This window comes from Alosa alosa, chromosome 1 (assembly GCF_017589495.1).
Source record: "Alosa alosa isolate M-15738 ecotype Scorff River chromosome 1, AALO_Geno_1.1, whole genome shotgun sequence".
Classification (NCBI taxonomy): Eukaryota; Metazoa; Chordata; class Actinopteri; order Clupeiformes; family Clupeidae; genus Alosa; species Alosa alosa.
The window spans coordinates 47,701,598-47,729,161 of record NC_063189.1 but is presented as its reverse complement, the minus strand read 5'-3'; the positions used below and the strand labels follow the sequence as shown (position 1 = coordinate 47,729,161).

The 27,564-nt window shown below is 40.4% G+C and overlaps 1 protein-coding gene and 1 pseudogene across 1 annotated transcript; one reads left to right on the top strand and one right to left on the bottom strand.

The window, feature by feature from the left end:
* Positions 1-1,594: 1,594 nt before the first annotated feature.
* Positions 1,595-13,519, bottom strand: LOC125300106 (annotated as a pseudogene).
* Positions 13,520-25,488: 11,969 nt separating this feature from the next.
* On the top strand, positions 25,489-27,418 carry fitm1l (fat storage inducing transmembrane protein 1, like). The gene is made up of 3 exons (XM_048251662.1): positions 25,489-25,753; positions 26,156-26,334; positions 26,633-27,418. Exons 2-3 carry the CDS (start codon positions 26,156-26,158, stop codon positions 27,339-27,341), a joined length of 888 nt encoding a protein of 295 aa, XP_048107619.1. The 5' UTR covers positions 25,489-25,753; the 3' UTR covers positions 27,342-27,418.
* The last annotated feature ends 146 nt before the right edge of the window (positions 27,419-27,564 follow it).

Below are 27,564 nucleotides of genomic sequence, written 5' to 3'. Positions count from 1 at the left end.
ATCCCAAGGGGCTATGACATACAAGAGGGCTGTGAGGATTTATATCATCAGCTATCTGTAATAGACATCCCATTTCTGAGGGCACTCCTAGTCCTGTACCTCACTGAAGACGGGATGATGGGATGGGAAAGAAATGAGCTGCATGGCACAGCTCCCACAGAGTCCGCTCGCTTTTCAGGATATCAAGAGGTAAGGGTTGTTTATCTTATCATGCTAAAATGAACTTAACCCCTTCCATTGTTGATTTAATTATTAATTTAACCACTGTGAGTAATGTTTAAGTAAGTCTACATTGAATAACACAAGAATAACACAAAATGATTACATATTAATGTACAACTGAAAGCCAACAACTGCTACTGTAGCTACGTGTCTTTGTAATGGTTATTGGTATTCACTAGATCTCAATTTCTAAAAAAGTCTAATGAACATTTCTATCACTCAGACCACTGCCACATGATAAAGAAAGATATATTTCATGATAAAACCTGGGATGAGCCTTGATGATGCGATATGCATGGTGTGTTATTTAAGATAAGATAATAAAAATGTATGCAGCAAAGTATAATAGCAGTTGAGAATCTGACAAATATTTATTTGTGGAGAAGTTGACCTTAAAAGTTAAAACATCTGAAATAACAGGTTAGACATTTGTATTTTATTAACAAATCAGTAAATTAAACAGAGGCAGAGAGAGAGAGAGTAGCCAAGATTTGTGCTTGTGCTGAGTTTTCTCATCCTCCAAAATACAGTATGCACCTTTCATAATGTGCTATTTCAAAGAGATATTCTGTCTCCTAGTTTCCTACATCACATTTGTGCAGTTGCTGGGGGCTGTGCTTCAGTGCAGATATGTGCTGCCTCTGTGTGGCCTAATGGTGTATTGCAAGTGATGGTGTGCATTAACTTTAAAAAGGATACCTAAAATATTAGGGGGTTATTTGCATGAAATGAACATCAACAGATTTTTAGAAATAGCATGTGTCTGGCTCATACAATAACCATAGCAGTGTAATGGTGAGGGGAGCCCATTTTTAGCTGTTGCAGTCACTAATAGTATTACCCTTTCATTCCATTCAGTTAATTTGGCCAATATGCACAGGCTAAACAGACTGAAACTCCCCACATATAATACTTATATGATAATATATCATGGCTGATGCCTTATCCTGTGAGATATCTTGGCAGTTTCTCTTCTTAGTCGGTAATAGTCGCAATGTTGATGCTGATCTTTGTGATATGTGTCTTATAACAAAAACGTTAAAAAAAGTCTTGACATTTGCATTTTATGACTCTAACTCCGGTTGTTTATTATGAGCAACTTAGAACCAAAACAGAGCAGCTCTGCAGCTACTGAAATGCAACACTTCAGAGGACAGAGCTGAATGCAAAGAAAGGTATCAAGCTGTATTTCTCTCCAGTATTTTATTCTACTAAATTGCATGCAGGGAGGAGTAACACTAGATAAGAGTTGAAGACATTAACATTAGAGAGGTAAATGTTTTGTTATCCCACCATAATGAAGAGTTAAGTCAACCGACTTTACACAAAGTTTGTTAAATCTTTACTTTACTTTAAAACACAAAGTAATATGAGTCATCTCATGTCTTCATTCTTCATCGTGTCCTATCTGTAACAGAAAAATGTAAATGAAAAAAAAAAAATATTTCAACATATAAGTAAGAGAATAAAAATGAAATAGGTATTCTATGCGGGCGCTCCTAACCTTGGGACCAACATCTCGGCTCTTGGCACGCAGCTTGTTGACCTGAGATTCAGCAATATCAGCTCTCTCCTCAGCCTCATCCAGCTCATGCTGCATTTTGCGGAACTTGCCCATGTTGGTGTTGGCCTGTTCCTCCTGTGATGTGCCACATAACATCAGTAATGAATTAACATTGACTGCTGACCTGAAGACAATATTCTGGTACACACACAGAGAGTCTGAAAGTGGATGGGGATGATACTTACAGCCTCCTCTGCTGTTCTCTTGTAGGCTTTGACCTTCAACTGCAGCTTGTCCACCAGGTCTTGCAGCTGGGTGAGATTCTTCTTGTCCTCTTCAGTCTAGAAGTAAAGATAAATGCACTTCAATGTATGCAATTGAATGGAGATTGCTTGGTGGTTTGAAAGAACTTTCAATTATTCAGAGGAGAACAAAAACCCTTATACCTGGTAAGTGAGCTCTTTGACACGGCGTTCATATTTCCGAATACCCTTTACAGCATCGCTACACTTCCTTTGCTCCAACTCAACTTCATTCTCCAGTTCTCTCACCTACAGTATATCAGACAAGCAAAAAGTTCACATTAAATTATGAAGCAAAACCTAATATAGTTTGAATGATTTTGTTGCATCAAAACTTACCTAGCCTCCAGCTTCTGCACTTGCTTCTTGCCCCCCTTCATGGCGATTTGCTCTGCCTCATCAAGGCGGTGCTGTAGGTCCTTAATGGTCTGCTCCATGTTCTTCTTCATGCGCTCCAGGTGAGCACTGGTGTCCTGCTCCTTCTTCAGCTCTTCTGCCATCATGGCAGCATCAGTGATGGCCTTCTTGGCTTTCTCCTCAGCATTCCTGCACTCCTGAACAGCCTCTTCCACCTCGGTCTGAAGCTGGGTTGTATCATTCTCCAGCTTCTTCTTCTGGTTCAGGAGACTGGTGTTCTTTGAAAAGATGAATTTGGATGAAAAGACTGACAATGTACTGACAAAGACTGACAATGACTGACATAATGTTGTTAAAGTTCAGGAATTCGAGCGCTTGGTTTACCTGTGAGTGGAGCAGCTGCACCCTCTCACTGACATTCATCAGCTCCTGCTCTGCCAGCTTGCGGCCTCTCTCAGTCTGCTCCACCACACCCCTCAGCTCCTCCAGCTCGGCCTGCTGGAGGTTGTTGCGTCTCTCCACGATAGCAATGTTCTCCTTCAGATCATCATTGGCACGAAAAGACTCATCCAACTGCAGCTGGGCATCCTGAAAGACAAAAGTTAAGAGTTTGCTGTTGTCTTTTGCCCTTATTGTCGTGTTTTGTGTGATGTGTTCTATCCAGAAGGGGTTTACCTTCAGACTCATGTGGAGACCTCGAAGTTGCTTCTGGGCCTCTGCTGCCTGTCTGTTGGCCTGACTCAGCTGGATCTCCATCTCATTGAGGTCGCCCTCCATCTTTTTCTTAATCCTGAGGGCCTCGTTCCTACTGCGGGTCTCGGACTCCAGAGAACTCTGCAGAGTGTCTACGACTCTCTGCTGATTTCTCCTGGCCTGCTCCATCTCTTCCTCTTTCTCAGTAAGTTTGCGCTCAATTTCAGCCTTCACTTGGTTGAACTCAAGCTGGGCCCTTAGAATCTTACCTTCCTCATGCTCCAAGGAAGTCTGGTGAGATTTTTTCAAAGATGGAAATCAATCAGTCAATCAATCAATCAATCAATCAATCAATCAATCAATCAATCAATCAATCAAACAATCCATCCATCCAACCATCTTCCAATCATATTGCTGGGGATAAAATACTGTACCTCTGCTTCTTCCAAAGCCCCTTGAATCTCAGATTTCTCTTGATCCAGCTGTTTACGGATCTTTTCCAACTCATGGATGCTCTTGCCACTCTCACCAAGTTGTTCACTGATATCAGAAATCTCCTCTGAAAGAAATATCAATTAGAAATAGTTTGATCACATTGAGCAGCCTAATATTATCAGGGATAAGGATCTTTATCAAATTAGCTTTACACAACATGAATATTTCTACACTGAATTTGTTCCTTCAGATGTTTTGTGGATAGAGTGAACAAACAGAAGATTATAAGATAAGGTTTATGCCATCTCCCTGTGCATGGTTTAATTTAGTAAATGTAAAAAGGTTTTTCTCTATTGCGCCAATTCAATTTCATTATAAATGCCTTAAAAAACATAGCCTATAGCCTATATACATAGCCTATTATCTTCTTTATTTCTTTCTTTTACCGGTGGGATTTGGCCTTTTTTCGATTTGACAGGGCTTACATACATTTGGACCTGCCTGTGGAAACGGTTGACGGTTGGAAGGTTCCAGACAGTGGAGTTAGTTGTTCAGTGCAGGCAGCCATGCCATCAGGGGGCGTCATTCTATACGGCTCTGAGTTAATTATTCTAATTTCAAAAGGGTTTCCCGTCTGTAATAAATGCATTAGAAGGACCCGACCTGCACTTTCGTTATAGCAGTTGAGTCAGAGCCCGTTTACGGAGAGCCGGATCACTCCCTATTAACTCCATTGTACCTGCAATCTGCTACAGTTCCGCTAGGGGCGATCACGAATAAGTGCAAAAACAATGGGGGTCTATGGAGCTAGACGGCTAAATATGTCTCTATCACCTTTTGTCGTTGAAAAATCGAAGATTGGATTGTGGTTTCTGCAAGATCAATATGGATTATAGGTCAAAAGTTGAATGAACGAGTACTTACGTCCTTTCGATTTCTTACAGGTTGGGTCGTTGTTGCCCACAACACACTAGCTTTCTGCTAATGAATGAAGTCATTGACGTGTTTGAAAGGCTTTTTAGAACAAATAAGTGACTCAAAAAATATAATATGGAAAAAATAAATAAATAAAATGAGTGGATTCAACAAGCAGGGGTATTCCGAAATGTATGTAGGCTACAATAAAATACAATGAACTAAAAAGCTATAGTAGGCTAATTATCATGCATAGCATGAATTCCCTCTACCCCTAGGCTAACTAAAAATCGAAGATAAAGATTTAAAATAGCCTATTAACATGTTACATTTTGTTTGCAGAATTAGAAAAATGTCAAGTTCATGAAGTGTGTTTATTAGGTTGTGCTAGGATGATTCACGTGGTGTTCCTGTTGTTAGGCTTACAATTCTTGGTAGGCCTAGCCTAGCCTACCTTGGAGGTTCTTGTTCTCTCTCTTCATTGTCTCCAAGTGATCCAGAGATTCTTCATAGGAGTTTTTTAGTTTGAAGAGTTCCGTGCTCAAAGCCCTGGCCTCCTTCTGGGAGCTCTCCAGCTCTGTCTGGGACTCCTCATACTTCTGCTTCCACTCTGCCAAGACCTAAATTGGAAATAGCCCTTTGTAATACTTGCCATAGTCTACCCTCCTTAAGTTCATGTTCAGCTTACAAAAGGCTGTGTCCTATGTACCTTGTCAAAGTTCCTTTGCTTTTTGTCTAAGGCAGCAGCTGCAGCATTGGATCGTTCAACATCCACCATGAGATCTTCAGTCTCATTCTGGAGCCTGTGTTTGGTCTTCTCCAGGGAAGAGCATTTAGCATTCATAGCCTCCACAGCTTCCTCAGCATCTTGCAAGCGCTGAGCCAGTTTCTTCCTGTGTTACAGTCAGCATCAAATATGTAAATATTTAAATATTAAGTGTGCCACTAAGGTTGTTGACTTAGGCTACTTATCAGATGCATGTGTGTAAGAAAAACTTCAAATCCTTACTTTGCCTCCTCCAGTTCCTCAGTTCTCTGGATGGCATCAGTTTCGTACTTGGTTCTCCACTGAGCCACTTCAGAGTTGGCCTTGGACATGGATCTCTGCAGCTCAGCCTTGGCCTCCTGCTCTTCCTCATACTGCTCTCTGAGCAGGTCACAGTCATGGCGAGCAGACTGCACTGCATGAGCAAGAGCATTCTTGGCCTGGAAATAAAAACAAAAACAAAAAAAACTTTACACAATCAGCAGCCAAGCTTACATTGTTAGCGCCTCTTTAGCCTATGCATCTGCATTGTTTATTATCCAGACATTGCTGTATCTAAATAAGCTATAACAAACTGTTATAACATTAATTCCCGGATGTGTCAAACTCTTTTTCATACCTTGACTTCTTCCTCCAGCTGTCTTTTTAGATCCTCAATTTGTTGGGTGTAGGACTGCTTGCCTCTGGTCAGCTGAGAGACTAAAGAGTCTTTCTCCTCAAGTCGCCTGGAAAACTCAGCTAAGCAAGTAAAAAAAACATTTTTTAGAGGACGACCACAGGATGATCCAGATCATTTAGAAGACATGAAGTAATATGTATAATACAGTACCATTTTCAGTCTGAAGCTTGGCTCTTTGCATTGTAAAATCACTGATGCTGCGCTGGCCTTCTTCTGCCTTGGTTCGGTATTCATTCATCTGGTCCTCTAGGGTTCTGCTCATCTTTTCTAGGTTTGCCTGAGGTGTGGAAGTGATTTGCCTTTGTTTTATTTAGTTCAGTGTTTTTAATATATTCTGCACATGCATTAAATGCATTCCTGCACTTTATAAACGTTATGTTTAGACTCGTTTTAGACTTACCTTGGCCTTCACAACCTGTTCCATGTTGGAGACCACATCATCCAGCTCCAGCCTGAGTTCACTCTTCTCCTTCTCCAGCTTCTGCTTGACTCTCTGCAGGTTGTCTATCTGCTCTCCCAGGTCAGCCACGCTGTCGGCTTGTTTCTTCCTCAGGGTGGCGGCCGTAGCTTCGTGATGCAAAGTGGCCTCTTCAAGGTCTCTGCGGAGCTTCTGGAACTCAGCCTCCCTCTTCTTGTTCATCTCAATCTGGGCAGCAGTGGCTCCGCCAGCCTCCTCCAGCCTCTCACTGATCTCCTCCAGCTCTCTGGCCAGGTCTGCTCTCTGTTTCTCCACTTTAGCCCTGGCAGCTCGCTCTGCCTCAAGCTCTTCTTCCAGCTCCTCTATACGGGCCTATGTTTGAGATACATTATATGATCGTCTCAGAACCTAGAGTTTGTTTGGATTAAATGGCTTTGAATCATTCTTATAAGTCTGTAAGTTGAAAATATTACCTGTAGCTCCTTAATTTTTTTCTGGATCTGAATGACCATTGTCTGTTCATCCTCAATCTTGCTGTTGAGTTGACTCATTTCAAAGTCTTTTCTGTGGATGTAGCAATTGGTTATAATTTGTGTCAGTGAGGACAACTGAAGGTTAAGCTGGGCTCAATCTTTAAATAAATCAGTACAAATACAATTCCATTTCTATGGTTACTTCTTCAGCCGCTCTTCCAGTTGTTGTTTGTCATTTTCCAAGTCCATGACACTCTCCTGGGTCAACTTTAAGTCACCCTCCAACTTCCTCTTGACTCTTTCAAAGTCCATCCTCAGCTTCTTTTCTTGTTCTAGAGAGCCTTCAAGCTGTTGGGGAATAACAAAACATCAAAACAATGTCTTACACCCCCACAACAAAAACAAAACAAAATGTATGACTATATTGGTGTATTTACATCCATCCACTTGCTGCTCCAGCTTGGCTTTGGCCTTGGTGAGGGTGTTGACTTTGTCCTCCTCACTTTGCAGATCATCTAGAGTCTGCTGATGTGCCTCTTGCAGAGCTTTCTTTTCCTTGGTAAGCTTGGCAATGATTTCATCAAGGCCTGCCATTTCTTCAGTCAGATTTTTCACCTGAAGGTAAAAGTAAATTTAGTGCCAGAAATTAGAAAATGATACCAGACATTGTGATTAAAAAAAAACAGCTATGCCCACACACCCTTCCACCAAAAACACACACAAACAAACCTTGTTCTCAGTGGCATGCTTTTCTTTCTCCACTTTAGCCAAGGTGAGTTCCAGGTCATCAATGTCCTTCTTTAGCTCAGAGGACTCATCCTCCAGCTTCCTCTTCTTAGCAGTCAGCTCAGCATTCATCTCCTCCTCGTCCTCCAGCCTCTCAGTCAGCTCTTTGATTTTGGCCTCAAGACTGATCTTGCTCTTGATCAGCCCCTCACACCTCTCCTCAGCATCACAGAGATTATCTTGTTCCTGTCAGTTCAAAAAACAATTTAAGCTATCTGAAGGTCCGGTGATTTTTGCTCTCTGTTTCTCAAAGGCATTACACTCTGGGGACATGAATACGGAGGCTTTGTAGCACTGTAGTCATGTAGCATAGAACTGATTTTCATTTTTTTCCCAACAGTACCTTTGGAAACAGAGATCTAAGAGCGAGAATTCTCACATTTGATTGAACACATTTGATAGGTGATTACAAACTCACAGCCTGAATGTGTAGCTGAAGGTCATTCTTCTCTTGGAGAAGTGAGACCATTTTTTCCTCTAACTCCTTTTCTACGAGCTTCAGATTTAGCAAAGGCCTCTTTGAGCTTTAGGAATTCTTCCTTCATGTTGGCCATCTCCTTCTCAGTTTCAGCTGACCTCAGCAAGGGCTTGATCTTGAAAGAAAGCCTCATCCAAAGCCAATTCTTGACACCCATAAAGGCACGGACATTCCATTGAATCACCAATAGAGAATCCCTGTTATTAGCATATGAAAGTTAACACTGAAGATATATTTAACATGAACATTTTAAAACTTAAACTTTTTGATTTCTCCAACCTGCGCTCAAGGATCTTTTGGAATTCAGCTCTTGCCAGAAAACCTCTGGATCTGGCCTGTATTGCTGTGATGATCAGAGCCAGTCTGTCATCTCTCATCTCCTCCAGTTGACCAAGCAGGCCAGCTTTAAAAAACACCTGTATGTTACAAAAAATCAGTTCTAGCAAATTTGTGCAACCTGTTTATGAATTTTTTTACATTTTCATGTAATACATGAACCATTTTAAAATTCCATATTTTTACCTTGGTATGGCCTAATTTATACTGGTTATGGTCAATATCCAGAGAACCCAGTAGTTTCTCTGCAGCCTTTTTGCTGTCTATGAATTGCCCCTCTGGGATTGAAGATGGATTTAGAATCCGGTATCTGTAATGTGTACACAATTATACATTTACATCTTATACAAATTCCCGAAACAGGATTGTGGTGACAAGTTATTTCATTATTAATAAAGCACAGTTTCATGCACTATGTAAACAAAATTATGTCCCCAAAACAGAGTATGGAACTATTTTTATGGGAAATGGTTTATAATAGACTTAATATTGTCACCTCTGTTTGAAGTCCCCGTACAGAATCCTGTTGGGAAAGCCCTTCCTGCAGATCCTGATGCCTTCCAGCACACCGTTACAGCGCAGCTGGTGCATCACCAAGGGGTTGTCCATCGCCCCAGGAGTCTTGGTCTCATTGGGGATGAGGCAGCGCACAAAGTGGGGGTGAGTGGACCTCAGGTTCGTCATCAACTTGTTCAGGTTTTCCTGTAACAGATTAGACTCCATGTCAAAACTGAATCTGAGCTTCTCACATTTGAAAGGCAGCAGATGCTGTTTGATTATGGACAGCTTTCGTACCCTGTGCAAAGCAGACACCGTTTGGAAAGAGGAGCCCTTCTTCTTTGCTCCTCCACCACTTTTGCCCTTTCCACCAGAATCTGAAATGTAATACAGAGACAAATATTAACAAAAACCTGTATTACAGTCAAAGATCCTTGATTACTAAAAAAAAAAGCTTTGCTTTAACTATCTCTGTTCCAGTCTACATACTGTTGTAAAGTTTGGACTAAGGCCATTACACTTTCACTATTACCTGACTCAGCTCCAGCATAGTTTGCAAAGAGCATTGACAGGAGTTTCACGGTAGACTTTTGGTAAAGTCCAACAACCGTCTCATTCAGAGGGTCCTTGTTCTTCACCAGCCAGTTGCAGATGTTGTAGTCCACAGTGCCAGCATAGTGAACCAGGGAGAAATGGGCCTCTGGTTTTCCTTTCACTACTCGTGGCTTCTGGAAGTTGTTGGATTTCCCCAGGTGGTTGTCATAAAGCTTTGCTTTAAATGTAGCATCACTGGCCTTAGGGAACATGCACTCCTCTTCAAGGATGGACATGATACCCATAGGCTGAAAAAAAAAACAGTATTAGTAAGTTAACTTTACGTCCCTGACAGTTACCGGTAAGTATAACCAGATCCCAAAGTTGGTCTTATTACAGTGAGAATTGACTTTTTGATGTGTTGATCTATTGTTGGCACAAACCTTTTCAATGAGGTCAATGCAAGCTTGCAAGTCCATTCCAAAATCTATAAATGTCCACTCAATTCCTTCTTTCTTATACTCTTCTTGCTCCAGCACAAACATGTGATGATTGAAAAACTGTTGCAGCTTCTCATTGGTGAAGTTGATGCATAGTTGCTCAAACGTGTTGAACTGCAACATAAATGGTTTGGTCAGTAGGTCACTATGCTAATGAAGAAACGATTGAGCACAATCTGAATGAGAACAATGAGAGTGTTTATAGCATTCAAAAGTGTTGAACATAAATAACTTGGTCAATTTAAAATGAATCAAAAGAGATGTATACAGCACATTTGTAAAGATAAAGTGTGGGGATTCTTATGTACACTTATGTGAATTAAAGATCTCAAAAATCTATATTCCAGCACTTTTGAAATGCTCTTATGGTTGTTTAGTAAAAGGGACATGATTGATTCTCACCACCATCCATAGGAACATCTTTTCATACATGACTTACTGCACCAATGGTTGTTTCACCTCCAGAAGACTGGCATGATTCTCAGACCAATGTTCATCATTCATTTAACATCTTTTCAAGGTTTGCTTTAGGAGTGCACCAATGGCATAATACACCAATAAAAGCAAACTAAAATGCAGGTTTCACATGAACATAATTCCAATATAAATAGAACAAAATGGTCATTCAGGGTGCCTTTATTTCATGCTGCTCACCTGTTGGACATTCTGGCCCTTAGTGACCCACTCGTTGCCTACTTTGACCCTCGGGTGACACAAACCCTTGATGAGGTCAGCAGAGTTCAGGCCCATCAGGTATGCTGATTTGTCGCAATCTGTGGATTTGAAAAGGAAACTTTTATAGACCGTGAACCTTTAACGTCTTTGGAACTGATTGGAACCTTTAAACTCATGAGGTACAGTACCAGTCAGTGAGTCAAACTCACCCTCAGTGCCATCGGCCTCTGCCTGCTCCTCACGCTGCTTCTGCTTGAACTTCATGTTGCCATAGTGCATTATGGCACCAGTCAGCTTGTAAATGCTGTTCTTCTCTTCCACAGTGAAGCCCAGGACATCAAAAGCTTCCTAAAAAAAAAAAAAAAAAGTTCAATCTTTATATATGGTGCAAGGAGATCTAAAACATACAAAACAGTTATCCTAGTAACCATTTCACAAGAAACACTTTACATGAAGGTTCCCATAACCAACGGTAATTTACTATTAGTAAACTCTTTGGGGACATACCATCAACTTTGATAGAATAAACATTAATACTAGCTAATGCTCTACTTTAGCTCATGCTTCCATATGGTGTTGTGTATGTGATGAGAACTCAAAGAAAAACATACATGTTTCAATGTCAGCAGAAGCCAGCTTTCCTCTGGTGTCAAAGTGAATTCGGATGAATTTACCCTAAAAAGGTAGGAGGACTGTGAGTTGTATTTAAACATTGAATGTATATATTTTAAGTTAACAAATACTAAATGACTTACAAATCTTGAGGAGTTGTCATTTCTGATAGTTTTGGCATTGCCAAAGGCCTCAAGAGCTGGGTTAGCCTGGATGATTTGATCCTCCAGGGTGCCCTGGCAAAATAATGAAATCAGTGTTATGGATTTTGAAGCCATATGGGGACTTTATAGTATTTTTACATCTTGTTTTTTACCACTCTACAAAGATACAAGAGCTTAAAAATAGGAACCTTAGATTGATCCTTCTTTGCACCACTGGCTGCAATGCTGGCAAAGTACTGGATGACTCTCTTTGTGTTGACAGTCTTTCCTGCACCAGATTCTCCACTGGATGGTGAAATGCACAAGGTTTGAATTTAGTGAAATCCATCAATATCTACAAATCTGAAATATGCTTTCAGAATGGCAACTTGAAAACTTTAACAATTAGACATAGTAACTACTGTTAAAATGGACACACACAGGTGAAGAAATGAAAGTTGTTTGTTGAACTGAATAACTGAACTCTGCTTCAAGTTGTGAAAGGTGCTGAACTCACGTAATCAGGATTGACTGGTTCTCTCGATCTGCAGATAAATCATAGCCACAAGGTTATTTGAATTAAAAATTTAGATTCCAACATTGCTCCAACAGCTTACATGGTATTGCCAATGTACCTGCCAACATGTACTGGTAGGCGTTATCAGAGATGGAGAAGATGTGAGGGGGAGCTTCACTCCTCTTCTTGCCTCTGTAGGCAGTGACCACCTGCTTGTCGTACACTGGCAGCCACTTGTAGGGGTTGACAGTGACACAGAACAACCCAGAGTAGGTCTGTAGAGGAACGACTAAATAAAGTTACCTTGTTTTACCATTTACCATGATGTGACAGAATACGCAAGCCCTGAAAGTATGTATGTTTTTAGACTCACGTATATCATCCATGCTGCATAACGCTCTTTGAGGTTAAACAGCACAGCAGGCTCATGAAGGAAAGTTAACATGGCCATGTCCTCAATCTTGTCAAACTTTGGGGGATTCTGTTGCATAATCTGGTCTTCTTTGAATGTGACAGTCTGATTTTTAATGAAACAGAAGAATGTATTGGCTCATATATTAGTGTCTGAGAGGTTCTGATACACTGAATACTGATGACACACACACAAACACACATACACACAATACATAATGCAATATGCAACATAATACAATTAATCAGTACAGTCTTTCAGAGGCTAAAGTAAGCTCAGTTCTTGAGCTGTGGCGAAATTCAACTGGCATTTGATATTGGGGTTTATTATTTCTTTTAATGCTTAAGAAGTATGCCTTTCAAGCTAACAATCAATGCCCTTTATGGTTTTATTGAAAATCTGTTGGCTTGCTCTTTGTAGAGTCTGTGTTCCAATTTATGAGACAAGGTAAAAAACATTGCAACATTAATTCACATGTGGTTTGCCTTGTGAATGCAATCCTCAGTTGACACAAAGATGGTGATCTAGATTTCTGATTTCTCCTCAACACTGACCTTCCCATTCGCAGTGTCCACAGTGACCTTGTCTCCCTCCCGGCTCACGACTGAAGCTTTGACAAACTCCTCCACTGGGTCTGGCACGAAACATTCCTTCTTCATGTCGAAGAGCTTTGTCTGGGCCTCCAGTCGCTCCTTGTCGGACTTACGTAGGAACGAAGCCGCTTCTCCGAACACTGACATCTCTGCATCCCCCATGATTAGTCTGGGAAGAGGTTTGAAAAACAAAGACTTCAAATGCGTCCTAAACTCTTTTCATCTATATCTTGCTCTGGCTCTGGCAGAAATATTATTATGTTTTGTATGTTTGTCATGTTTTGTTTTTTTAATCTCAGTAGTGTGACATTTCAGAAAAAGTATGGTTAATAACTTGCTGAAAACAAATTAAGACTTTACCTGCTGGCTCAAAGCCCACCAAAGATGAAAGGAGACTGCTGAGGCTTGTTGCTTTACCTGAAAATGACATGTCAAGGTCACATTCAAGATAGACAGCATCTTTTAATTACAATTGCAGTGCAGCATCACATTACAACAGATTTGTCTTAAACCAAGACTGCACACAAAATAATGTTATCATGAAAATGCACTTTAGTAGGACTCACTCTACGCAAGGACAAGAGCGACGACTGTACTGTGTTGGGTCCAGTAAGGTCTCCTGTGATGAAGGGCATCAAATATATAACCCCCGCTGTGCTGCCCCTGCCCTATAAGGCCAAGGACAGAGCCATGTGGAGGTCCCCTCTCCTTGGCACCCATATCACCCATAGGTGTTGTAGCACTCAGCATCCCCCCCCCCCCGATAGACAGATACACACTCCCTCACATTCTCCCTCTCCCCTACTTCAGCAGGGCTGCTGTGGTCCACAGTCAGGAATGCTGCATATCTCTCCTCTGAGTCAGTGATGTGTGTATTAGCTCTCTGATACAACAGTACTTTACATGGCATTCTTCCCTCCTGTGTGTTCCATCTCTCCCACAGTCTACAACCTGAATTTGGAAGAAGTTGGAACGCTATGTAAAATGTGAATAAAAAATTACAAATCATGTGAACCTTATTGAGAATAGTTCAAAGACAACATATCAACTGTTGAAGAAGAGAAATTGTATTTTTTTTTGGAAAATATATGTTCATCATGCCATCAACACGTCTCAAAAAGTTGGGAAAGGGACATTTTCACCACTGTGTTGCTTCACCTCTACCCATTCCTCCCCGATATAGGATTTCAGCTGCTCAACAGTCTGGCGACTTCTTAATATTTTTTTCCATTCCATTATGCTCCCAATTAGACAGGTCTGGACTGCAGATAGGTAATTTTAGTACCTGGACTCTTCCTATATGGAGAAATACTGTTTAAATACTGTATGTGGAAAATTAATTTCGCCAATTTCCTGAATTATTCAAGGTCTTCCCTGAAAAGATATTGTCTGGATGACAGTGTGTGTTGCTCAAAACCTGTGTATATCACTCAGAATTGATTGTGTCTTACCAGATGTGTAAAATGTCCATGCCATAGGCACTAATGCACCTCCACAATAACAATTTGGATATGTTGGATAGTTGAATAGTCCTCTTTCTTACTTTAAATCTGTCCATTTTTCATGAGCTCAGGCTCCAATAGGATGGTAGTATTTCTGTATCATGTCTAAATAAAATTTCTTCTTTGCATGGTAGAGTTTCCACTTTTTCCAGTTTTGTGAATGGACCATTAAACTGTGCTCATAGACAATGGTTATCAGAAGTTTTCCTGAGCCCATACAATGATTTTCTTCACAGAAACAGGTCTGCTTTTAGTGGGCCATCTGAGGTCCAAGATACCCTGGTCATCCAATATGTTGTTTAGCCCTGTGTCCTTTTTCTCTGGATTCTCTGAATATTAATGATATTATGTGCTGTTGATGATAAAATCCTCAAATCCTTCGCAGTTTCAATAAGAAACATTATTCTCATATTGTTTCGTAATTTGCACACAGATTTACACAGAGTGATGAATGACTCCATATCTTTACTTCTAAGAGACTTTGTCTCTTTGGGATGCTGTTTTTTTATCCCCATTCAATTCACCTAATTAGTTGTAACATTTTTCTCCTTTTGTTGTCTTTTTCATTGCACAACTTTTCCAGCCTTTTGTTTCCCCCCATCCCAGCTTTTTGAGACGTGTTGCTGTCATCAAATTCAAAATGTGCTCATATTTTCCATTAATAGTTTCTCCGTCAACAGGTGATATGTTGTCTTTGAACTATTCTCAATTAAATAGGGTTCACATGATTTGTATATCATAGCATTTTTTATTCACATTTTACAAAGCGTCCCAACTTGTCCTGAATTCAGATTGTATATGTTCCACTAACATGTGTCTATCACATCAGCAGGGGCGTCATGCAGGCCAAAATTCAGAGGGGGCACAATCAGGCATTTTTTTTGGGGGGGGGGGTCATGTTAGAGGGGGGCCGGAGATTTCTCCCCCTGGAAATTTTGAAATTCTGGCTAAACATACCTTGGAAGGGACAGAAATACCTTAACAGAGCAAACAGCAACCCTCATCTATCTGAGGACTAAGCTAAAGTATCTATTTTGTAAGTTAATGTAAAACACATAGGTTGGTGAAAGAACTGTAGGCCTTAGCTCAAATTCAGCTTATTAAAGTGTAAGCTCATTAAAGCATGTTTAGACACAAACATTTAGGCGTACTAGGCCTACACATGATTTTAAAAACAGTACCATTGCAGTTGTTATGATTTGATTGATATGTGACCTAAGAAAAATCTTACATTAAAAAAGTTGCTGAGGTTTGACTTTGTGGCGCTCAGAAATTAAATTAGTTTAATCTTAATTCATGTGATGAAGGACTTTGAACGAAGTTTGACAGGTTTCAGTGCTGCTGAGTAAGGTTAACACTAAATATTTGAATATTTTACTAGTAATATATTTTTCATTACCATTATGGCAAGCAATAGGCTAGGCCCGTAAGTTGCTACCTGCACATCATGAGCAAGTGACCTGATAACCTGAGATATGAGCACATGAGAGAGACTATTATACTTTCTTGCCCTCTACATCACGGTCATAGCGATCCTATATAAAACAACTTTAGGCCTCCTTTTAAAAGGGTCTCCCTTTTCACTACATGGATTAGCTGCCACATACGTGAAGAGAACAAGTGGAGATTGAGAAACATCCAACGCAATGCCTTGGTAGGCCTAATGTTAATAGGTTGGATTTGGTAGTCACTGCAAATTTAACACCCTCGTTTCTATGATACTGGAAACAATTGAAACAGGAGACTGTGCCAAATATTTGTAATATGTGTAAGAGTAGCTTATGCTACGTTACACTGACACCATGTAGGCTAACGTTAACTAATGCTCTGAGTTCGCGGCCAACATCAAATCCATAGTTCTAACTGATCGCCAAGTCAAAATTTCCTGGTCAACCACAAATAATTCCACTACTTTGTATTACTTAGCTAGACTATTTACCACTTCAACACCATTGACTGTAGTATCTGTTTAAACTGTAACTGAAACAGTTCAACTGTTCAAACTGTAGCGTTAACTGTAACAGTTCACACAAGCAAAACATTGCGAGCTCAATGCGCTTGTGAGTTGTTAGGGGAACATACACAGACACCAATTTTAGGAAAAGGGCTAATGTTGACCGGTCTTCAGCTATTTTGGTACGGTTTATTACACATCCAGAAGAATGCATTTGAGTCGTTATAGGCTCTGGCTTATTATGGAGCATAATAGGAACAAAGTTACGACCAAAAAAATTATCAGGGAGGAAAAATCCGAGGGGGCACGTGCCCCCTTTATTTCAATGGGCATGACGCCACTGTACATCAGCACAGTAGACTTCCCCGCCACTCCCACTCCCTATTGTATGTCTTTATTTCCCCTTCTCTCAGATTTACATTTACGTTTATTAATTTGCCGGTCAGATCCCACCCCCCCGCTCTCCTCCGTGGCTATTATACTCCACTTGACTCGTCTGGTCTTTTCTCCTGGGAGCACCAAGGTCACATTTGTTGTCCCTTTGTGCAGTGGAGAGCCTGAGCACCTTTTCAGTGTGGCCATTTTTATCATGCTTTGTCTGGAGGTTTATTTATACCTCTCTCACACATACACATACGCACACACAAAATGGACACATTCCTCCATGTTTCCCTGGAGCATACTGGGATGTACTGGCTGATTGACACCTGTGTTGGGGCTAAGTGGTCAACTCATAACTTCATACTGGCACTCTCTCATTACCAGATGTTTTGAGTGCCTGCCACTCAATAGTGAATGCATGCAATATTTCATGTGGACTTACCATGGCCTCTGAGAAACGTGACATGCTTCAGGTGGTGCCCTGAATGATACGTCAGCATGTCAACATATCCTGTTTTATTATTGTATTATTAATAGAAAATGCAACATTCTAATGGTTTTACTGTTTAGAGTTAAACATTAAACTGAATGTTTTATATCCACTATGTTCCGTATGCATAGACGTCCTTAGCTGGTATCCACTAGTCAGTAATACATCTCCAATCCGATTTTCTGAATTTGAGCAAGAACGTTGCTGAAAAGAAACAAAAAACCCCATCTGATCAGCTTATATATATTTATTAAACAATTATGCACTCAAGAGAAATGTAATGATGGTATGTGGCATGTAATTAGAGTGTATTTTTAAGCATGGAGTCATTTTCCATAAAGGTCCTACACCAGTATGTTGAGTATGGAAGTGATCACAGCTCAGTGTGTTGATAGTTCTCATCTAGTTATCAGGAAATGGCCAGGGCCTCTGCAAAGTTGGAGCCAACACTGTCTGCTCCCTGAAGAGGCTTTTCACAGACCTGTCACTAGCCTGTCACCGAGTAGCCCCAGCCATATCAGTGGCACTTCCTTTGGTGATTAGCTTGATAGGGTCAAGTGCCTGCCAGTGCCTCTAACCTCTCCTTGTTTGTACAATAACCTGGAGTTCATTGGAGAGCAGTGTGGTCCGACACACAGGTGAGGTAGTTTTATGAGCTGCATCTCTCTTGAACGTGTCAATCCGTGTCTCCAGCAACCTGTCTGATTGGTAAATTCTCACCATGGCTGTCTCTCAGCCATGTTGTCCTGTGTTGTTGTCATTTTGACTTACAGCCTATTAAATCTGCAGTCCCACCACAGAGACTGGACATAGTGCCAGGTAGGGGAAACAACCCGTGGGGAGGTGTTGAGCAATTAATGGCTATCTGTACTATCCATAGTGGAAGTGAATACGGGATCCACTTGAGGGAGTCCAGACATTGAGCAGCACTGCTCCTGTGCATTCTCATATTTCTCTCGTGGGTATATGGGTCCTGGCACCAGAGATCCTTAGTCCCTCATGCCATGTCTAGTATTTTTAAACAATGTACAACAAGGCCAAGTTATTACTGGTGGCTTATGGCTAAACAGGGTGGTGTCACTCAAATAGTGCTAGTGATGGTGGTAGGCTAAGTCTTTTGAATGGTGAGATGTCTTAGCAGAATCTAATGTCTGTCTATCTATTTGCTTGAGCATATAAAGCACTCAGCCATTCACTTGCATCTCATCATTTTCACAAGGGGCTCTTGCTTTAAGATATTAATTAAATCATTATTTCAAAAAAACATTTTCTTAGAATACCTTCATAACTTAATGTTGTTTTTATTTATGTAAGCACAAGTCAATTATGTATTATGTAACTTCAGAAATTCTAATAATTTTATTACAGAAAGCATTTTAAGATTTTCGGTTTTTTTTTAGCAATCATACAGGAAGTATGTTTGAAATGGAACTGTTGGGTAGAATAGCCCCAGGCATATCATTGGTGCATATTTTATTACCACATGAGAGGGCAGGCACAGTTATTTCAGCATATGGACAGTGTGGAGTGTGCCTGGCTGTGCAGCTGTCCAAAATGTCCATCAGAGGACCAGCAAAAGATTAGAGGTAAAGTCTCGGGATGGTTGTTCAAAGGGAAACATTAGCTCAGCGCCGTAGAACTATAGGTCTTTTTGGATGTTTTAAAGGTGCCATGTTGCTGTGAATGTTTATCATTTTTCTTGAAGATGCAGTTATAAGGGTATATGGAAATAATAGTATTTTATTTCCATAATATTACAGTGTGTTTTATACATCCTTGTTTTTTGTTTCCTGATTGTATGTATTTGTTGTGAGTGTATGGTTATATTTGTCATTTTACCAAATGTAATTTATAAATTGTAATTGATGGCATTAAAATGATCAGAACAGACTGGAATTCTGTGAATATTGCATTTTTACATTTCAGAATTACATGAAAATAGAAACATTTTGTTTTTAACAAATGTAAAAAGACCATATTCACCTTATTTATACCTTTCTAAAGTGTTTTATGTAATGCCTTAATTGATGCAAGTCTTATACATAGTAATGACCACTCATTAACACGTTTTGTGGTGTTTAGTATACTCCCTTACAGCTTTAATGCAAACTAAAATGTTTTAAGGAATGTGTTTTAAGGTAAACCCCTAGAAAAGATGTTTTAGCATTGCATTTGGGGTAGCTTTTTGTGTTTTATCAGGCGCTTTATGTCCATTGTAGGCTATATGTCTACAGTATATTGGGATATCTTACAGGTGAATAGGCTAAAACTTATAACTAATAGATATCCCCACAAAACTTCCACAGCTGATCATTTATATTAAGTCAATATTTTTTTGTCTTCAAATCTTCAAAGCCATCATCTACTGAAATTTGCAATAATTTGCATACATTTTAAGTACAGAAAACTAAACACTGGATAAGGTCAGGTTCAAAATTATTCTTTTTTTTTTTGAACATATTAGAGTGAAATGTTATTGCAGTGGGTGTTTTGAATGTACTTTGAGAGATTGGCATGGTTTTATTTCAGTTAGCCTAATAGCTGGTTTGATTTGCATTGAGAGATGATCTTCTGAAATACCCATGGGCGGATTATGAACTTTCGGGCCCCTGGGCCCAGATGTATTAAGGGCCCCCCACTTATTGTCGTATATGTGGGAGGGGGGATTTGGGGGTCCTCCCCCAGAAATTTTTTAATTTGTTTTATGTGATTTCCTGTATTCTGGTGCATTTTGGGGAAGGCCAATACTAAATTCAATCAGATTTATAGCCTACATCCTGATTTGTTGATATTGAGGCAATGATTCCATGCAAAGGCTTGGGCTTCAGGGCCCCCTGACCCCTTGGGCCCCTGGGCCTGGGCCCGGTAGGCCCGTGCAGTAATCCATCCCTGGAAATACCCTATGCCAATCATGAGATATGGTGAAGGGTATGTGATGATGTGGGGCTATTTTATTTCCAAAGGCCAAGGGAACTTTATCAGGATGTATAGTATCCTGGATCCATAAAATAACTTACCTTTAAAAATAAAAATCTGCCAGCCTCTATGGGAATTTAACACAGGGGTGTGAATACTTATGACTCCTGTATTTTAAGGAAGAACATTTATTTGTTTATGATACATTATTCATTCACAAAGAAAACTGGTGTCCTTAAAGGTTGGATACTTCCTCATGTTTAACTTAAACCATTAAGATCAATTTCCAAAAGATGATTTTATATCCTATTTTTAGTCAACTTTAGCATGGGTTCAAAAACGTATATGAGGCTAACTATAACATGAATTTTGAACAAATTTATGAGGATATTCTCACAAATGGAGAGTTTAGGAATTTCGGGAATAATATTTCACTAATATGTCATAAGAATTTTTAACCTGACTTTATCTAATATTAAGTTACATTTATCTAATAATAAGTTACATTTCATTAGATAATGGCTCATTTACATACATACATCATATTTCAGAAAACTTACAATACAAAAACATATTGACATAATACAAATAATCAACATAATAGACATAAAAAGGGTGATAACACACAAAAAGATACTACAAATGTAATGCTATCACTTATTTCAGGGTACCCCCAGAATTGTCAGACCTAAATTTAAGACTTTTTAAGACCTTTTTAATACCACTTCAGATGAAATTTAATACCTACATCGCACCCATTCGGATTGAATAAATAATATCAAAGGTAAGATTAAACCTCAAATAATTACTATTTAAGTGTTTGAACATGCCAACATGAACATGACAGCAGTGCAGTGGCAACGCAAAGATTTGTCGTGGTATTAACGTGACTGAATGTCCTGCTTCATGGACAAATTTACACGGAATAGAACCTAGTTAATTTCAGGGATTAAAGTGAAAAAAAAAAACTTTTTTCAGGCCATAAGTCATACGTTGTTCATATCTACCTATAGAGATAGCACCCCTTTTGCGGTCGCGACCTATTGGTTTTTAATGTAGGCCTACAAAAAGATGCAAACAGCAAAGTAAAGCACCAAATAAACACCAAAACGAGGCTACAGGGTACTCTTAAGTTACTATATAATTGATGCCACCTACAGGTGAATGCATAGAACATAACAATATGGTTTGTGTACCCTGTAGCCTCGTTTTAGCCGCCAATGGCCGCCATGTGAATAAGGCGAATTGAGAGTGTTCTTGATTGAGATTGAGTTTTCCTGATGAACAAAACAATATTTCAATACCATCCCTGACCATTGCTGATTAGCCATTGCTGTTCTTTTCTACTGCAGCAATATTGTAGCAAGGTTTTAACTTACACTCTTATTTAATTACTTCAGGCCAAAAGTATTTAAAGGGGAGATTTTTTTTCTTGTTAATATGCAATTCAACACCATGTAAAATCTATAAAATCAAGTTTGCAAGACTTCACATTTCCTCATCAAAGTAACGAATCAGAACAGTCTAGATATTGTTCATATTTCCATTTGTTGCCTCATCCGCATCTAATGAAAACATGGTAATTTTGAGTTTTACAGACAACTCAGTTTTCCAATGAGCAGCAATACTGTGTGTGCTCATGCAGGAGGTCTGCGCATCTGATAACGACAATCTGGAGAGAGGCGCTTTTGTCTTCAGCAACAGATTGTATAAGGTTGACAAGAGGTTGCGATATGGTGAGGGACAGGTCGTGTTGCGCTATGAAAGAACATGCGTAGCCTAGGCTACTTAGCGCAAAAACGGTCAGCCATAGATAAACGTAGGCTACACAAATCATGACGCTAATATGCGAGGTTCTGGTAGCCTACTGGTTATGGTTTTGTGCTATACATTAGTAATAGCAAAGTTTTAAGTTGACTATTTTAATTGCATGGTTATTTTTTGTCAACATACGCTCACAACCTACTGTCGTTAAAAGTGAGGCCTAAGCAAAATAGGCTACAAGGCTGTCTGCGCGTCATAAACACGACTGATCCCCTTACTCAACATAAAATAATAATGTCGCGAACTGTTAACACGCTCAGTCAAAACCTTCCGTCGCAAATTGTGAAAAACATTGTTGTAGCCAACATGTCAAAACAGACGGAAGGCATAGGTTTATATTGCGTCACTTTACACATAATGTTAGTTGCATTGATTAAAAACTGTAACAATAATAGTACATCGGGTGGCATAGCAGGCTATCTGTGCAAGTCATAGGTGACACCCAAAATGAATGACCTCCCCTGACAAGAGTTCGCGATAGTAAGAAATTGTCTACATTGATGCATGGAAAGAACACAGCCTCCGAATTCGCACATAGAGCTCACAATAGTGTATTCAAAAAAGTTAAACGGATTGGGCAACCTCGTCAGCCGTCTCGATTGTGTCAGACCGTCCTCCAGACGTGTTCTTTTTTTTTTTTTAGCAACCGCCCCAGGTCAATGAGACAAGCGTGTAGCTACAACATAAACAAAGCGAAACTCATGGCTGACGTATCTTCTTGAGCGATCTCTGATTGAGACACAGAAAGTTCTCAAGAACACTATTAGGTCTTTAAACATTTACCATCACACACATTCATTCATCGGACCTAATATTTGTAGTTGCCTTAAAAAAGGAAAAGAAAAGGTGATAGACCCCCCCCCCCTCCTATTTTTTTTTTCTCACCGGATCTGCATCGATCTCAAATATGACATTTCGTAAAATCAAATTGACGGAAATCCGTCGTACGACGGAGAACTTTAACTTGTCACGCTACGTGAGGATATTAGACTAAATCTACTGATCATCTGAAAAAATAAGACCTCCGTGAAAAATTCCAGACTTTGAGGTGAAATTCAATACTTTTTAAGGCCTTAATTTAGAAAAATGAAATTTAATACTTTTTACGACTTTTAAGACTCCGCGGGTACCCTGTATTTTCTAACTCTAGGTGGTATACTTTGCCAAAAATCACTATGAGATTTTCCCTCAGATGGTACCAACCAACCCCTCTTGCTCAAGGACTACAAGTGAAACGCACAGTGTGATTGAGTATACATTCAGAGAATTCTTTGAAGCCTGATTTTTGCTGTTAAAAAATATTGACTGAATGCTTTTTCCAAGTTAAACCATTCAATAAATAAAAACAATATTGTCATACCCCAAAAGATTATTTAATATGTTGATGGTGGTGGAATGAAGGGCACAAAGTACATCACAATTGTGTAAAAAGTGGAGCAGGGAAAAGGGATGATAAGTAGGTTTTTAAGCTCATTGTTTGAACGGTCAGTTTTTTTTTAACACTCGGTTTTGAAGACAGATGAAACTGACAGTTGTTAGATATGTACAGCCTCAAGGACAACAGCTGAGAGAGGCTCTGCATTCTTTTTGAGCAACCATTTCTCAACACACTCCACATGTCTCATGGGGTTCAATGCCGCCATGTAGAATTACCAGAAACCTGAATGTAAACACTGATGAATAAGAATCTGGCTTTGATGTCTGTCCATGTCAAAAAACACTAAAGCTTAGCTATGTTATGATCAGGGGTGTAGTGGAGGCTAAACGCAAGTAAACACAGTTTATCCACCTCTGAGATTTCAGAAACAGAGTTTATCCACCTCTTATTAAAGTTTCTCCACCTTTCAAAAGAGTTTATTCACCAATTGGAACTTTTAACATTCAAAAATCACTGTATTATCCACATTCACATGATGCCGCCATGTTCTAGTCAGCTGAGGCAGCCAGTCCATGAGCTACTGGCTGATAAATTCGATTAAAAAATTCTAGTTGGATGGATCTCCAGTGACTGTACTTCACATTTGCCATGGCCTCTCCTCTTTGCTATGTTTTCTTTGTTTAGGTAAAATAAGGAGGCAATGTGTCTCAGCACTCTGAATTCTGTGCAGTGGCGTATTATGCCCAGTAGGGGGCATCAGCCTTTAGGAAGACAGAAGATGTTTCAGGTTCCAACAAGTGCAATACTATGACTGGGAGATAAAAGCCACTAATGACAACGTTACGTTTTTCTGTTTTTCTATCCTACCAAGAAACTTTGTATATATATATATATATATATAGGTTACTGTCCCAGATCAGTTGCAAAAATACACAGCTGATTCTGAAGGACAAAATATCAAAACTTATTTTTATCTGATTAAAATGTGATCTATATATGATATCACATTTAAAAACTATTCTGTTTTCCCACCTGCTGCTGTACATCAATTTTCCAACAGATGTCAGCAATAGCAAGGGCTGGTAGGGGAATGATGACTGAGAGGAAATCAGCGAGTATGTCAACATAATAGCTAGTAAGATTAGTCTTCAAATAACTCTGCAGTTATGTAAAAACAGAAGTGGAAAGTCACTTCAGTCATCAGCCATGACAAAAATCTGATGACAGTGTGTTGAAAAGAAACACAGCTATGTATTTTGTATATTAATATATGTAGTAGTATTGTAGTAGTATTGATTGATACCATACGATACCAAAACAAAAAACAAATGCAAAGGTATCACTTTGGGTAAGTGGGTAAAAAAACAAATGGTTCATTTCCACATAAAAAAAAAACTAACAATAGACAAGACTATGCCCTTATACATGAATATAATTAGCAGGTTTGTTTGCAGATGAAAACTGCATTCACACAAAAATTGTGCAAAATGAGAGAACTATGAAAACAAGCTTTTGTGTTTTGCTGCTGCTGTTAGTGCCTGGACGACTTTTGCATTTGCGCTTGCAAAGTAGTAGGTCTGGGCTGGGTGAGTCGCATGTGATTGGGTGGAACAGAGGGAAGGCATTGTTTAGGACAACTGTTAGGGTGGATAAAGGCATAAGGCACCAGGGAGGCTCCAGTGATTGGCAGAAACAGGCCTGGACATCAACAGCTGCGTCTAAGAATGGAGAGAAGCTTCAGTGACAGAGCTTCACACAGATACTGTACAGAGGTTAGATCTAAATTTAGATAGAGCCCCATTTACTGTATGTCAGTCATCCGATATTTATATTCCTCATGCCACTACTCATGTTATGAGCAGTGTAACATCTTTCTAGTATTTTCCGAATGAAGATTTCCCATTCATTTTCTGCTCTACTGTAGGAGTATAAATGTATTCTGACCAAAAGCATTTGAACATGTTTTTCTGTTTTCACTGGATTTGTAAACCACGCCTTTGCTTCAAGTCTTATTATTCAGCAATTATTAAGGACATTTATGTGCTTGTGTAAGATATGCATCTCAACACACAGAAAATGGCAGGAAATGTCAGTCACTGTATGACCTCTGACCTTTGGAGACAGAATGTGACACCTGCAGTGTGGGGCTACACTGGAGGCGCGAACATGTGTCTTTTTCTGTTACTGCCCGAGAGTGGGCTCTGGGGGTGGTTAGAGGTCTGTAGTAGGATGGCCGTAGTGAGCGATATGCCCTAACTGTGCAGAGAGTCCAGGGGCTGTGAATGAGGGTAAAGGAATTGTTCGAGGAGCTGAAGCATGTTGGATTTGTGATCCCCGCCTCTATGGTAAACTGGAATATTAAACAGCAAGTGGATTGACCGTGGGAGGTGACCACTGGGAGGACAAACTTGTGGCTAAGAAGAGGAACCGAGGTGGAAAGTGAGCAGTGCGTGTGTGAAGGTCAGCACAGACATCTGAGATCTGGAAACAGAGACAAAAAACACTTGAAATAACCAGGAAGTACTTGTCCCAAGTTTGCCTGCGGAATGAAAAATACCCTTGATGCTGAGAACAGACTGTGAAATGTGAAGCGTTCAAAAAGATTTATGTCAGTGTATGGTCCTTTTCCATAAGCTACTGGATCGTAACTTCTTAATGCCATACTAAATTCTGATTCTATGACTGCTTCTGTTTCCTTGTAACACACATTTGGGAGATTGTTTATTTTGTGGATTCACACGGCCATTGAATTCCATCACTGTCTGCACTTTTTGTGTGAAAACCTTTGGTGGAAGTTAGGGTATAGCAACCTTCTCAGAGTATTTCAGAGTATCAAAGGTTGTTTTCATTTCTGAAATACAGATGTTTCTGAACTCTTTCCTGGTGGTCATAACTGACCTGGCAGCTGGTCTCCTTGGTCATGCCTCAATTCGCCGCCATTTTCATTTGTTGATGTCGGGCCTTGTCATATTTGGACCTGCACTGAGCATGTGGGTCTCCCCATATAGTGTTTTTGCAAAGAAGACACATTTCCTATACAGGTGAGGACAACATAACACATGCAGTCCATTATTGGTGTCAATATCCTTAGCTACACAGGGCTATTATGAAGACCAAATGTATAGTTGTATGGTCATTAAACTATTGGACTTGGCAACAGCCAGCCACACTGCATGAATGAAACGAGTGAGCTCTTCCAATTAACAGAGGTTTGACTCAGACTGACTCAGCTTACGCCAAATTTTGGTAGGCCTGTCATATTCAAAGCTAGATACTCTGTAACATGAATGTTGAGAGCTAATGAGGCCTGCCTTGCATCTCTTTTTCTTTTCTGTAAAGAATGTTTCTGCGGTCAGCATTGGGATGGACCTGTGTGTTTGTGGGTTCCTTCGTCTTCCTCCTCTCCTTCTCCGTCCGCCGCTCCCTCACCCTCTCCCTGCGCCACCTCTCACGGCTGGCCGTGGCTGGAGGCCTGTGGCAGGGCTTCCGGAGAGTTCTGAGCGTGCTGGAGAACACCACTGGTAGCTGCTACGAGCTCCTCAGCGAGCCCCTGGAGGGTAAGACGGCAGCGGCGCCGGGGGACAGCGCCCAACCTCTGCTGCTGCTGCGGGAGGGGGAGAGCAAGGCGGCCTGCCTGAACGCGGGCATGCTGTGGCGCGGCTACGAGGTCTCGGAGGACACCTTCCTGCTGTGCCTGTGCTGCCTGCTGCTGGCCGAGGAGACGGCCGTGTTCGGGCCCTACCTGAGACTGGGCGGACCCTCGGGCGGGCCGATGCGCATCATCTTTCTCCTCTGCGTGCTGCTGCTCAGCCTCTGGATCTTCTTGCTCCTATGCCTGCTGGCCTACTTCCCCCTGTTCCCCACCCAGCTGCTGGGAGGGGCCCTGGGGTGCCTGAGCTGGCGGGCACTCTACCAGGGCTGGTATCGGCTCGGGCCCAGTTGGTACTGCCCAGGAAGGCCAGGCGTGGGACTGCTGACCACTGAGAAGAAAGATGAGGATGGGAAGCCTGTGGAGCCAGACCAAGCAAACAATGCAACGCTCAAATAGAACTGTACAACTTATTAACTGATGGCCCACTTCAATTGTCAAGCCAGTGGTACAATAAAGCTGCTATGTCCACTGTATTTTGAACTGGTTTGTTCCGTTGTTGGTCTTGGGTAAATGCTTGGTAATGAAAGCGATACGACTATCAACACCTAGGATGTACCAACAGTAAATTAATATGCCATGGTCTTTTGACATTAGGAAGAAGGGCAATGTATTCAGATGA

Coding starts and splice junctions, on each gene's coding strand:
- fitm1l (XM_048251662.1), top strand. CDS start 26,156: ATGTTTCTGAACTCTTTCCTGGTGGTCATAACTGACCTGGCAGCTGGT. Junction 26,335..26,632: donor AAGACACATTTCCTATACAG/GTGAGGACAACA, acceptor TTTTCTGTAAAG/AATGTTTCTGCGGTCAGCAT.